At 42.2% G+C, this 12,559-nt stretch overlaps 1 protein-coding gene across 10 annotated transcripts in view; it reads right to left on the reverse strand.

The window, feature by feature from the left end:
• Positions 1-12,559, reverse strand: part of dmxl2 (Dmx-like 2) — a 34,445-nt gene that overhangs the window by 5,747 nt on the left and 16,139 nt on the right. For 4 of the 10 annotated variants that reach the window (XM_069525820.1, XM_069525821.1, XM_069525822.1 and 1 more), the window contains exons 25-46: positions 12,371-12,506; positions 11,107-11,217; positions 10,823-10,992; positions 10,594-10,691; positions 10,342-10,507; positions 9,615-9,879; positions 9,260-9,462; positions 8,724-9,125; positions 8,258-8,440; positions 7,858-8,154; positions 7,544-7,735; positions 7,352-7,428; positions 6,914-7,044; positions 6,156-6,401; positions 5,650-5,835; positions 3,220-3,410; positions 2,951-3,084; positions 2,766-2,851; positions 2,275-2,476; positions 1,929-2,046; positions 1,096-1,161; positions 209-295 (exon numbers count right to left, since the gene is read on the reverse strand). In XM_069525820.1, the coding sequence (XP_069381921.1) occupies positions 209-295; positions 1,096-1,161; positions 1,929-2,046; positions 2,275-2,476; positions 2,766-2,851; positions 2,951-3,084; positions 3,220-3,410; positions 5,650-5,835; positions 6,156-6,401; positions 6,914-7,044; positions 7,352-7,428; positions 7,544-7,735; positions 7,858-8,154; positions 8,258-8,440; positions 8,724-9,125; positions 9,260-9,462; positions 9,615-9,879; positions 10,342-10,507; positions 10,594-10,691; positions 10,823-10,992; positions 11,107-11,217; positions 12,371-12,506 (3,747 nt within the window). Of the gene's footprint in view, positions 1-208; positions 296-1,095; positions 1,162-1,928; positions 2,047-2,274; positions 2,477-2,765; positions 2,852-2,950; positions 3,085-3,219; positions 3,411-5,253; positions 5,338-5,649; positions 5,836-6,155; positions 6,402-6,913; positions 7,045-7,351; positions 7,429-7,543; positions 7,736-7,857; positions 8,155-8,257; positions 8,441-8,723; positions 9,126-9,259; positions 9,463-9,614; positions 9,880-10,341; positions 10,508-10,593; positions 10,692-10,822; positions 10,993-11,106; positions 11,218-12,370; positions 12,507-12,559 lie in introns of all 10 variants that reach the window. The other 6 variants (XM_020079900.2, XM_020079901.2, XM_069525823.1 and 3 more) reach the window with 4 other exon arrangements.

The following is a 12,559-nucleotide window of genomic DNA, read 5'->3' on the forward strand; positions in this document are numbered from 1 at the left end:
TAATGTCATCATTTATCATTTGATTTCCTAAAAAAGCAGTGACATATATTTGAATATTCAGATGGAAGTTCCTGGAAAGGATGATGTATTTTGGCACTTTGTCTTTACCCTTTACTTTGTACCAATTTACAGAGGTCTTTCCAGGAAATTAATTCTATAAGCATGTAAAAATAAGTTTCCCAGTACTTTCTAGTCAAACACAATTTACCTTATTGATGGCAAAGGCCATGATAATATCAGACTCCTTGTGAATGATTTTAGCTTTGCCTCCTGGGTACCCCAGATCTGCCTCCACCTGGAAAAGTAAAGAGAAACAAAACGTCGAGGTTTAAGAAAAACTAAAGCGACAATGCTCATGTCTGCTTTGAATAATCAATGCCCAGAAAGCCATTCCTCATTAATACCACTCATGTTAAATCATTTCCTCAGGCAGAAAAATATATCACTTGCTTTTGGCCATCGAGTCTCCCCCTTGACATGAAAGTAGCGTAAAGTACAGGCACATTTACAAGGGGAGAGGAGCAATCATAGGAGACGGTAACATATAAAGACGTATAATCATATCTTGATTTTTGGGTTTCCTACAGTGATTAACAAGACTCACACAGCCCCGACAGTGTGCATGCAAGTTAGTATGCTGATTATATGTGCCAACTCTCTTTAAAAGAAGCATTTCATTTTTTATTTTTCAGTCCACCAGAAACAGTCCAGCTAGAAGGGCGAAAGGAGTGAGAAACACAGGGAGACGTGTTATTTTGGAGGGTTTGAATGTGAGGTTGTGTGAGTGGATGTTATAAGTGTCCCAGTGACAGAGAAAGAGCAGACGTTAGATCTAAGCGTCAGAGCCTTGAATAGACTTTATGCCAGATAAATTGACAGCACAATCACTTTCAGTCCAAGCTGGAGAGGAGACATCAAGAGCTGCACCCAGTGCGGTGCTGCCTCTAATTATAACCTGCAAGCCTGAACTCCGTCAGGCTGGTGCACACTTATTATTTCTTAAAGTTTGATGCTCTTGCTCCTTCAAGCTTTTCTTTACAGTGACTCTTCCAGACAGACAGAAAGGGCCAGGGCTGGTACAGTGAATGATACTACCTTATAGGGGCGGCTAGCTCCTGCTATGCAGTTTGGGCTTATATGGTCCATATGGTTCTCTACAGACTACACAACACACACAGAGGCAATATAGACACACAACACACCAACACAGCACGACACACAACACATGCACAAACACAGAAAATAAAACATGGAGGGAAACAAAAATGAAAAAGATTGACAAGATCTCTGGTGATCAAATGTAAATAAATAATCTGGATCGATCTCATCAGCATGGAGCTGGATGAATGGAGAGATGACAGCTACAGTTAAATCCAAAGTAGTCTAATTATATTGAATAATGCATAGTTTCTGCTCTCCATTCTTCTGGGTCACCTACTATAGACATGCTGTGCAACATTTTATACTGTATAGGCCCAAAGATATTATTCAAACGTAATTGTCTCCTTTTGAAACACACATTACATAAAAAAATATTTAAAATTCCGCTCAGTTTTTATTCACATAAGTACACACGTGTTGAGACATTCTGACATTGTATATTTCTTGGTTGCACAAGAGTCATTTGATGACTTTATCATTAAGTCATGATCATTGTGGGCAGCATGTTTGCCAACTTTAAGCTGTTTTTTTTAGGTGAGACAGATTTACTTTTTAAAATGTAATTTTCAAAAGAATATAGTTTTATACTTGGACCAATACAGTAAATATGTTAATGGGAGTGAACAACATAAACAAATGTATGAATAATAATTCAGGTGTAAATATGACTGTTAAATAAAGCAATGGTTTAAACAGTTTAGCTAATGAACGCTGACATGGGGGGAAAAGAACAAGCAGACGTTTTGTTGTGAGTAGGGGCCACTGACCTCACACTGCTTCCTTTTTTTAGTAAAGATGTAACGGATCAAAGTCTCCTGAAGAACTTCCTGTTTGACCAGGAAATGCCAAAGACGTCTCGCTGGAAAGGACTGGTGGTTCTTTGTCCTGAATGAAAGGATATAGACAGAAATATGTTATGATATGATAAGAAAAACTAGAGTAAGTTTAGTAATAATGTCAGGATAAACATCTATTCTGATTATAAACTCAAGTCAAATTACATTTAGGTTTAGTGCTATAAATGTTTTTAATCGTCCAGTCCTAGTGAGTGACGTGTGTATTTTAACGTACTGTATATGGTTCACTGAAGATGATTCTACGAGCATGACTCACTTGAAGGGTGTGTTGTCTGGCTCCAGCATGGCCTTGTGTCGGAGAATGGCAGGGCCACCTCCTGCGCTGAGGTCAGTAGGGTAAGTGTTGATGTAGTTGGGAGGCGGGCCGTCAAACTTGTTCATGCGCTCCAGCAGAAGCTGCTCCCAGTTCTCTAAAGTCTTCAGCACAGCGTTGCTTAGAGGGGAAGTGACCGGCAGGTCTGTGACATAAAATCATATGCATATACTGTAGATATGCTGTTTACAGTCAACAGCAACAACAGTTAATAGTTAATTATTGTATATTTATTATAGACCAATGGCTATAGATTTGTTTTGGGTCTGATGCTCATATGATAATAGGGAGTAAAAGAAATTCAAAATCTGACACAGATATATTGTCTAATATTATTTATACAAATTATCCACAAAGCATACTAAGATGTCTTTACAAAGAATAAATGCTTTCTATTGAATTTAAGGAGCTGCTTAGTGTCAACGACGAGGTACCTGTGAAGTCGAGGCCAGTGAGAGGGAGGAAGTTCTTGACATTGTGATGAGCCAGCTTCACCATGACCAGGCGGATCAGAGACCAGCTATAAACCACACAGACAGGCAGACAGAAATGCACGCAAGTTAAACTCTGAAGCACAGGTTCAAAAGCTGGATATTCATGAAAATAAGTAAGGTTCTACCTGTAGGAGTTGGGGTCGGAGTGCTCCGTTATCTGTGTGTCGGAAAGGAAGGCGTCATCATCGTCTTCGTCATCTTCTGCGCCGCTTTCATCTGAGTCACACAGAGCGTTGCTGTCTGACAGCGGCAGGAAAGGCTGAGAGGGAGACAATAATGACGGAGGAGAACGATTGAATTGAAAAGGCAGATAGAGTGAGAGAGAAAGCCTGAAGACCATGAACAGATATCATCAGTCAATTCCACATAGTGTAGGTTGCATTCAGTTCTTTACTTTGGCCACAAAGTAGTCCCACATGCTCAGCTCGGGGGGAATGAACTTCTCCCTGTAGGCGGGTCTCTCTATGGGCACAGGGGGTGGGTTGGCTGGCGTCTCCTTTACCGGGCGTCCAGGAACGAGCATCCTCATGTTAAACCTGCGCCTGTATCGGTCCGAGTCCTCTGCTTGGGGCTGAGGCAGAGCCGCTGGAAGGAGGAGAAGAATGAAGAGGAGCCCCTTTCAAACACAATTAACTCTGATAAGGTCAGTCTGCAGCACACAAATGCTGAGGACGACCAGAGACTCAGCCTCACTTTAGGAAGGTCAGGAAACAGATCAGAAGGAAGGTAACTGCACCCACACCCTACACAGAGCACAGTACACTTACACTTTAGTGTAAGTGTAAAAACTAAAATGTGGTGCCTGTCTGCCATCTAACTTTGAGCTCTCTGACTTTGATTAGTCACACACGATTAAAACATGAAAGAAAATCAACACACTTAAAAAAAACAGATTCAAATGCGCTAGAGGCACAAGGCAAGACACACTAGGTTGTGCACAAACCTGCACCATTATCCTGGGTGACTATCTCTGGCATCGCACCAGACAAAACACGACAAGACACAAACCGGAGCTGACAGTGCAGTTAGACAAACACATACAACACAGACCATTACATTATCGATTCAGTAAACTTTTGAAGTAGCGAGGAAACACATCAGACAATGGTGAATTTGTTGAGCAGTTGAGTGCTAAGCATTTTTTTTGTATCCACAGCCCTTGAAGGAGGCAAACATGATGAGACTTATGAATGTAACACGTTTATAGTGTTTAAAAATGGTTGTTAATTCAAACATGACAGGGAGCCAGTGTGTTAACATTTGTGTATGGCTTTCTTTTTGTTACATGCATGTATATTTTCAGCAGCGCTCAAAAGGGCAGAGTCTTAACATCTGGCAAAGTGACTCCTATCCACAGGCTGGCATTTAAGACCTCAACCCTCCTCCTCTCATCCAGTTCTTCAAAAGGCTCTTGGCTTTGCTGAGACCTATCTCTGTCTCTACAGTGATATAGAGCCTAAATGCCAGCTCATATCTTCCTCCCACATAAAATACAATATGAGCACAGATTGCTTTGGCCTAATGAATATGGACAAATAGTGTAAAGTTCAATAAACAGCAGACCTACTCAGAAAACCTTCCACAAATCTACAAATCTGACAAACACCAGAACCGAGACGAACAAGCGACTATCAATCTATAATATAGTTACTACTAGAGATGTTCCGATACCATTTTCCCTTTACTATACTGAGTCCAATACCTGGACTTAACGTATCTACTCATAACAAATACTGATCTGATAAGAATGCATTTGGAAAGTATTTTAACAGATGCATGCTACTATCATTGTATAAAGTGACGACTGCTCATTGCTGTATGGCCTGGCCTAGGTTAAAAGCTTTGAAAAACAAATACATGCATTAAAAAAATGAACAACATAGAACTTCTTCAACTGTTAATCTCATTGTATCCTGTACAATAACAATAAAGCTTTCTAGCTTCTACCTTTTATTTATTTAGTTTGACAGTCGTAACTGAAAAATAACCAAAATAAATGAATATAGGAACACACAATAACTGAACATGCAATTAATTGCTTTAAATAGCTGTTTAAGTGCAGAACTACTTCTAGGACACATCGTCATTACTTGCCAGTGAAAGTAAACAGCGCAACCGCATTTTGGAGCTGCAAAGAAAACCTGATTTCCGCAAAAAATTGCACTTTTATCTGGGTGAAACTAATAAACTTTAAAGACGTGGTATTGGTACATAGATTTGCCAATGTACAACCCTGCAGTATCAGCTGGTATCAGTATCAGAACATCTCTAGTAATCACCTCTACTACAAACTACTGATTTGTAGTAACTCATGTCCATTCACATCCTATTTAATATTTAATGCTACAACCAAGACAAAACAGAACTAGTTATGCAGTTCCAGCTCTATGGTGGTATTTCATTAGTGTAACAACTTCTCAAGGTGTACCTGCTTTAGTCTCAGATTCACATTTAGTCTGAGACGGTTGCTCAGCCTTCGCCTCTGAACAATCCTGGCTAGGCCCAGCAGTTGCTTCAGTGGTACAGCAGAAATGACAATGAGATGGGCAAAGGGGACATTACAACATATACATGCAATGCAGTACACGCACACGAACGAACGCACGCACGCGCGCACACACAGCTGTTGCCTTATCATAACACTGAACACAGATGACTGTCTTCATAGCACTAGTGGGCTTTGTTGTTTGTAATGGGCATTCAGTAGCAGCTGCACAAAGGAGAGAGGACTAAGTCAAGCATTTGCAACAATGCAAACCTGTACAATTACCATGCACTGCAATCCTGCAAACCAGCACTGCAATCCACCAGCTCAGTTACTCACAGCTGGCCTTAGTTGCTGGTGCCACAGTGCCCAACCCCTCCACCCTCGAAAGGGGAGGAGGGGGTCGTTTGGGGCACTGGGTTTCAGTGGGGATGGGAGTGGGGTTTGGGGTGAGGCTGCTCTGCTCAGGTCTTCCTGTCTCGTCTTGAGACTCCTCTGGCCTGGCTGCCTCAAAATCAGCTGGCACTGAGACACAGGGCAGAGGGCAAACTAACACAGGAAACTACACAGCAGCAGCATCTTAGGAGCATCAACAGGACAGGACTGGGTGGAAACTGTGTTAGTATGTAGAGAGACCCAGAGGGATGGAAGCATTGCTTCAGATGTGTGTGATCAGAGATAAGTCAGGCGGTAGAAAGCCAACAAATGGAGTAGAAGAAAACAGCAGGAAGAGCAGAATAAAGGGATAAGGACAGATAATGTAGACCATGAAGAAAACTAAAGACAAAGACATGATGGCAATAAAGGCATTAATAATTAACAACAAAATATAATCATCGTTTTACCTGGTGGGGCCTCAGGCCTCTTTGGCCTAATAATGAGTTTGGCCCCTCCTCCAAAGACAGCGGCCCACATGCGGTTGTTGAGGGGATGGGCAGCCAGGCGGAAGAGTTCATTGCTGCTGTGAGTACCCAGACCATGAATGAGCAGCGCGAGATAAACAGCCACAACTGCTTCACACAGCAGCACGTTGAGCCTTGGCTGGTCCTCCTCCCTGGCAGACGTCAACAGAGAAATCAGGGACGACACACCTGCAGAGAGAGGACACACATACAAACACACAAAATGGAATTCATACAATAGATTGATCATTAATTTGCGAAATACAAGTAGCACAGAAAAACTAAAAATACTATCTCTGCACAATACAACATTCATTTATACAACATTAGCAGGATGGCGTGATCAGTCTGCCTTTCGGTTTCCTTCCCAGAGGCCATGAAGCTCCTATTATAGAACACCATCTGTCTCTCTGTATAAACACAGACTGCCTGCTTTGCTCTGCTCTTCCTCAGACTCTGCTTTTTATCCTCTCAGTTGTGTCTTTGATGCTCAACCATACTGTACATCCTGTGAGGACTCTGGAATATGATCTTACTTAGTTTCAACCTCTTTAAAACTATTTCTTTAGAGAATTACACCAAAAACAAGCAGCACTTCAGAGCAAAGTTATTCTTCTTATATATTTTCTGCCTTAACTATAGAATTTAACTCAATTTGACCACAAAAATGCCAGTGGTTGGTAAAGCAGAGGCCTTGTTACCTGGCCATTGTGCAGGAGCGGAGTTGGGAGTTATATGTTCTTCAATGCTTTCTGTGCGAAGTCTTTTCCTCTCACTGAGTAACAGGCCCTGGTACACCATCCCTGTAAACTGGTTGGCCTCTGTCTGGGTGCTGCAAAGCCAAAACAGAACTGTGACCACAGAGACTCAAACACACAAAAATAATCATTTTTCTTTACTAGAATGAAGTAAGAAAATAAATAAAAATTCTCTTTTCAGTGCTGGAGTCAGGATGTGATTTAGACACGCTCAGCAAACAAATACTTTATTTGACAACAATGCTGTCTTGGAGAAAAAACCTTGAGGACTGAATAGTGAAACCAACACACACCAAAAAAAGCATCTATAGCCCAGTAAAACATTTTTGTTCTAAGGATTCTTGTTGTTGAACCTATGTCAGTGCACTGAGACACAGTTACCTGTAGCTGTGGCTGTCACACAATGCTTGATAGATGCAAGCAGACAGAGAAGCTGCTAGTGTGTGTAGAGCATTGACCTGAGGGTGAGAAACGGACATTTCATTAGTCAACATCTGAAGGAATGACTTCAGATGATTGAAAAATGTTGTGTACTTAAATATACATGAGGTAGATTTAAATTAGAGTTCTGACCCGATCATCCATCATGTCAGGATGTGGCGGGCCCTCCATCAGGCTGGCGGTGTGGAGAATGTCATGAATGTGGTTGCTGAGGTGGAGAACAGGATTTGCTATGACCGTCTTGGTGGGGGCGATGCAAGCTGATAGCAGAGGCAGTGTAGTCGGCAGAGGCAGAGGAGACTGCAGCTGTTTCACTGTGGTCTCCTACAGAGTGAGACAGGAGAGGGTAGATTTGATTTTGCATGAATCTGGTCAAGTTACATGATATATATATGTGTGTGTGTGTGTGTGTATGTATATATATATAAATAAGAGTGAATGTTTACCTGCTGGCTCTCCTGCAGAAGGAACAGAAGCTCCATGCGAACAGAAGTGACTCCTCCTCCCTTGGCTCCATGGAGGCTGCAGTAGGACAGAAACACCCTCAGCAGGGCCTGGTTCTTCCTCAGCCACGCCTTACGCCTCTCAGAGTGCTGCTGCTTGGCCTGAAGACGCCGCCGCTCCATCTGGTGACGCTCGTATGCCCCAGCCTCTGTCTGCTCCAGGTCCTCATCTGTTATGTCCACTGATGCTGTGTGCTCTCCCCACCGCTCCACCTCTGAATCTTCCTCTTTTCCCTCAACCTTTGTGTTGACGATATTTGATGAAAATGATCAACCAAGATGGGTTACACACTTATACTACCTTTAAGTTTTGCAGACTACATGAAATGTTATCTAAGTGTACCTTGTAGTTGCAGATCGTATGCATGCCGGCTATTTCCTTCTCCAGCCAATTGTAGAGTTGAAAGCGGAGCTTCCCTCCGTCCACCTCGAAACCTGTTGCCAGTGTACGCAGCTCTGTCATCAGGATTTTTAGACAAGCACGGAACTTTAGCTGCTCTGCAATGACATCCACCTCTGACTCACCCTGAAATATATGAGAAGGAGTTACAGTTTTTAGGGCTTTAATTCAAGTCCATAAGGGGTCTCAGGGACACGCTGGAGCTCATGCCAGTTCTGCTACTTTTGTCTGAGACGTTTAGTCCACATGAGTGTAATTAGAAAATGTTGATGATTTTGATTTTCTTTTGATTTATGACAAAGTGTCATTATAGTTAAGGAGAAACTGTTTCAAGTTTATACATTTGGAATGGACTGCAATAGATTCTTTGATTTCAGGTCAGATTTAAAATAACGATATAAGTTCCTACCTGTGAGTCTGCTCTCTGTAGTTTGGGCCTTCCACTCTCTGAGCCCCCATCTGCTTTGGACTCAGACTCTGGTTTCTTCATTGTCAGACCACCATCATCATCATCATCATCATCATCTTCATCTCCTTTGTCATCTTCCCAGTTCAGCTTGAGCTCATCTTCCTCCACCTTGACCACAGGCTGGCTCCAGTCCAACCCTCCCCCACTATCATTTCCTCCCCAGGCATTGACAGGGAATCCTGGTGAGCCCCAGTCCAGGCCGCCCTGGGTGCCATTTTCCAGGGGTTGGGTTGAGTCTAAGTTGGCCTTGGATGAAGCTTTGCTGAGCGGCGAGGAGCCAGATTTCTTGGTAACTTTGGGGATCTTGGATAGAACTTCCAGAGCCAGAACTGGGCAGCCCACCTATAGAGGATTTAGATTTGATTAAAGCCTCAACACTTTCAGGCAGAAACAACTGTAGAGAGGTAGATAAAATCTCCACTTTATCAGAAGAATTGAATTGGAACTGGAAGTGGTAATATTACTGATGAGCCCACCTTGAAGTGTGCATTGGCTGTAGTGAAGAACAGTTTGCGCTCTATAAGGTTGATCTCATCTGCGCTGCTCTTCTCAGCAGTGACTCCCACAGTTGTTGCTGTGGCCTCTGGATTTGCAAAGTGGCGGCGAATGATCAGAGGGTGTGTCCTCAGATAGTTATAGAAACTAAACACCACAGGGTTGCAAGATTTCACCATCTCATCTAACATAGTGCAGTGAAGAAGAGGGAGACCAAGAAGGAAAAGTCTTAAAGAATTGCACAAAAAATAATGAGCACAGCAAACAGGTTTCAGTGGATTGTGTCCCAATCCTCTAATCATGTAATACCAACTGAAATGCCTACAAGCAACTGACCAGGATTCTCATCATCCTCTTTGGGGATTCGCTCCAGCAGTGTGTCCAGGGCTCGAGTGTAATCCTTCATAATCCAGTAGGCTATGCTCCGGAGGAATGGGTCAGGATGCAGTCTGGAGCAGTGGTAACCACTTCCATCTTTGTTACAGCCCAGGACTTTCTCATACAGGAGGCCCTGGCAAGTGGATGAGTTCTCAAAGTCGGCCTCATACAACCTTGCTACTATCATGGCTAACTGGAGATCCTCCATCTTCTCCATCAGCACCTACAGAACAGTGAAGATGTGAGACTGGATAAAAACTGCAGGTTGTAAAATAATTGTAATGAAGTGCATGTTGAAGTATCTAACACCTACCAACACAATACATGGAATTGAAGCAATCAAGATTCATACTTGTATTTGTTATGGTTATCTACATCTTTTCACTGTGTAGTATAGAAACCATAGGCCAAGAAAAAAATTCATCTTTTTATGCATCTGATCATCTCTCATGTGATGTAAAGGCTGCAGAATATCCAGCTCTCTAAATAACAGATATTTGCACTGTTACCAATGTAGAAATTTAACACTCATTCAGACGAACCTTTCCACCCACATATATTCTATTTCATGTTGTTTACACAAGTGAAATGAAAATGGAGTTTCGGAGCACAGAGTAAGACAGTTATGTTTGTGAGTCTTGTGAGTTATTAAATGTACAAGTGTGTGAATGTGTGTTGTTCCCACCTCTATGGCGTCTTTGAGTGATCCAGCCAACAGAAAGAAAGCAGCCGACTGTTCAAAGCGCTGCTTTCCCAGCAACGAGAAAGCATTTTTCAGGGCTGCCTTTCGCCAGCGATCTTCACTGAAGTTGTTCTTGAAGAACTGAGTCATCTTCTCCTCATGCTGAGACCTGAGAGAAGAAAACAACACAGTTCAGAATTCGCCTAAAGTTTCTGTTCGAGCAGTACATTGGGATTTAACTCTACAAAGTTGTACCTGAAGAGCCCCCACAGAACAGCTTTCTTCTTCATGGCCAAGTAGAACAGAGCAGCATCTAAAGGGTCATTGTGTCTCTGGAAGGCAGCTTTACCTAACTGATTACACACAGAATAAGTGAATCAGTCATTTCAGTTATTGGATCAAATTAATTAAAGTGCACTTCAAAGATAAAAAAGAATCTAGCTGAGACGTGACTTCGCCATGATGTATAAATCGGTTCTGATACCTTTTCCACCATTTTCCGCAGGGTGTTGATGTTGCGTATCCACCAACCCACTCCAACAGCTCTGAGCTCAGACCACTGTGGGTCTCCTCTCTGCATGGCTGGGATCATGTTGAGCAGCTCTTCTTCTGCCTCGGAGTGGAAGGCCCATGCAAAGTGGCACGTTGATAGACCTGGCATGATGACAAACAGAGGTAAAGGGAAAAGGAGATATCTGAAGTTCAGATATCTATATTTCATGTTTCATTTATGTGTCACACAAGCAGTAAAATGAGCATTGTGTTTACCCTGGTGGAGCAGTTGCATGCGGTACAGAGGGGGCAGAGAGGTGAGCAGGCAAGTATGGAGACGCATGGCCAGCAGGTACCTCAGCCCACACTCATCCAGAGCCTCACCACCTATACAAACACAAAACAAGCGAACTGTCAGCTTTGTCGCTGTTATTCCACAGAGAACATTATTAAATGTCAGCCAGAAAGCACAGACCTTTACAACCTTAGTATCACTTGAGTTCATTGAATCCTGTGTCTCTTGTCCCTGAACCTTCTTACCCTCTCTGTGCTTACTTAGCCCTGGAACAACCTGCTAATGTCTTCCTCTCAAAAGACTAAATAAATTAGATGGAATATTGGAAAAAAAAAAGACAAGGATAATGGGAAACGTGCAGTCTTGTTTATATACAGTTAAAGAGGAACAGCATAAGCACTGCTGTTTATGTTAATAAAGATTTGATGGCTGGAGATTAACCATGCCCAGGAACACACTATCAAGAAAAATTATGCTTAGTTTTTCTTTTTGTCTATAACCTCTTGTTAACTTTAATACAATATTATCTCTAACAAAGGGTAACAGACTTGTAGACATTAGAGCAGGTCAACACGCCCAATTAAAGCCTAATCATCAGGTATGGTTGAGTCTTGTATCTTTCTTTATATACAAAACAGAGTGATAATTTATTTATCCACAAAAGAAATTACCTTACAGATGAGAGACACAGGACAGTGTCTCACTGGAGGACACTTCACTGAGGAGGATTCTCATACATGAAAGCCCCAACATATGTAACAGACCCTCCTCCACCCTTAATCAAACACTCACTCTCTCAGATCATACAATTTCTATTGATTACAAATCCCATGCACCCGTCTAAAGACTTGTGGGGACAGGGCTGTTGACACAATAGCACCAAAGTTGTGGAATCCCTTACCTATGCAATTAAAATTAACTTTAATGTACATATCACTAAATAAAACACTGAGGAAAAGACAAGTGTATAATTCTGAAAGAACTGTAAGAGGATAAAGCATCAGACAAAACTAAAGATAAAGAAAATGCTGATTGTTAAACTTATTTCAATGCCCAGATACAATACAGAGAAGATTGTATTCACTGTGGTTTGAAATAAGATTTTAATGTGGAGATGACTCTTCTTCAAGAAATACAGACACCACAGTCTCTGTTGTCAGTAAACCTTGGTATGTTTTATTTACTCTGTTATATAATCTACTGCACATATAAGTTTGACTGTAATGCGCAGACATATAGACTGACCTGTGTACTGCTGATCAGTGGAGCTGGTGACCTCAGCACTGGTGGTTGCAACAGTGTCAGCCAAGGCCACCAAGAACATCTGCTCGAGTCTGGTCAGCCCTGGTAAGCTGGAGTGCATGAGGTGACTGGACAATACCTGGACACACAAAGGAAAAATATAAGTAAGGCTGAAAGTTACACAATGACAAT

Source organism: Paralichthys olivaceus, chromosome 1 (assembly GCF_024713975.1).
Source record: "Paralichthys olivaceus isolate ysfri-2021 chromosome 1, ASM2471397v2, whole genome shotgun sequence".
NCBI lineage: Eukaryota > Metazoa > Chordata > Actinopteri > Pleuronectiformes > Paralichthyidae > Paralichthys > Paralichthys olivaceus.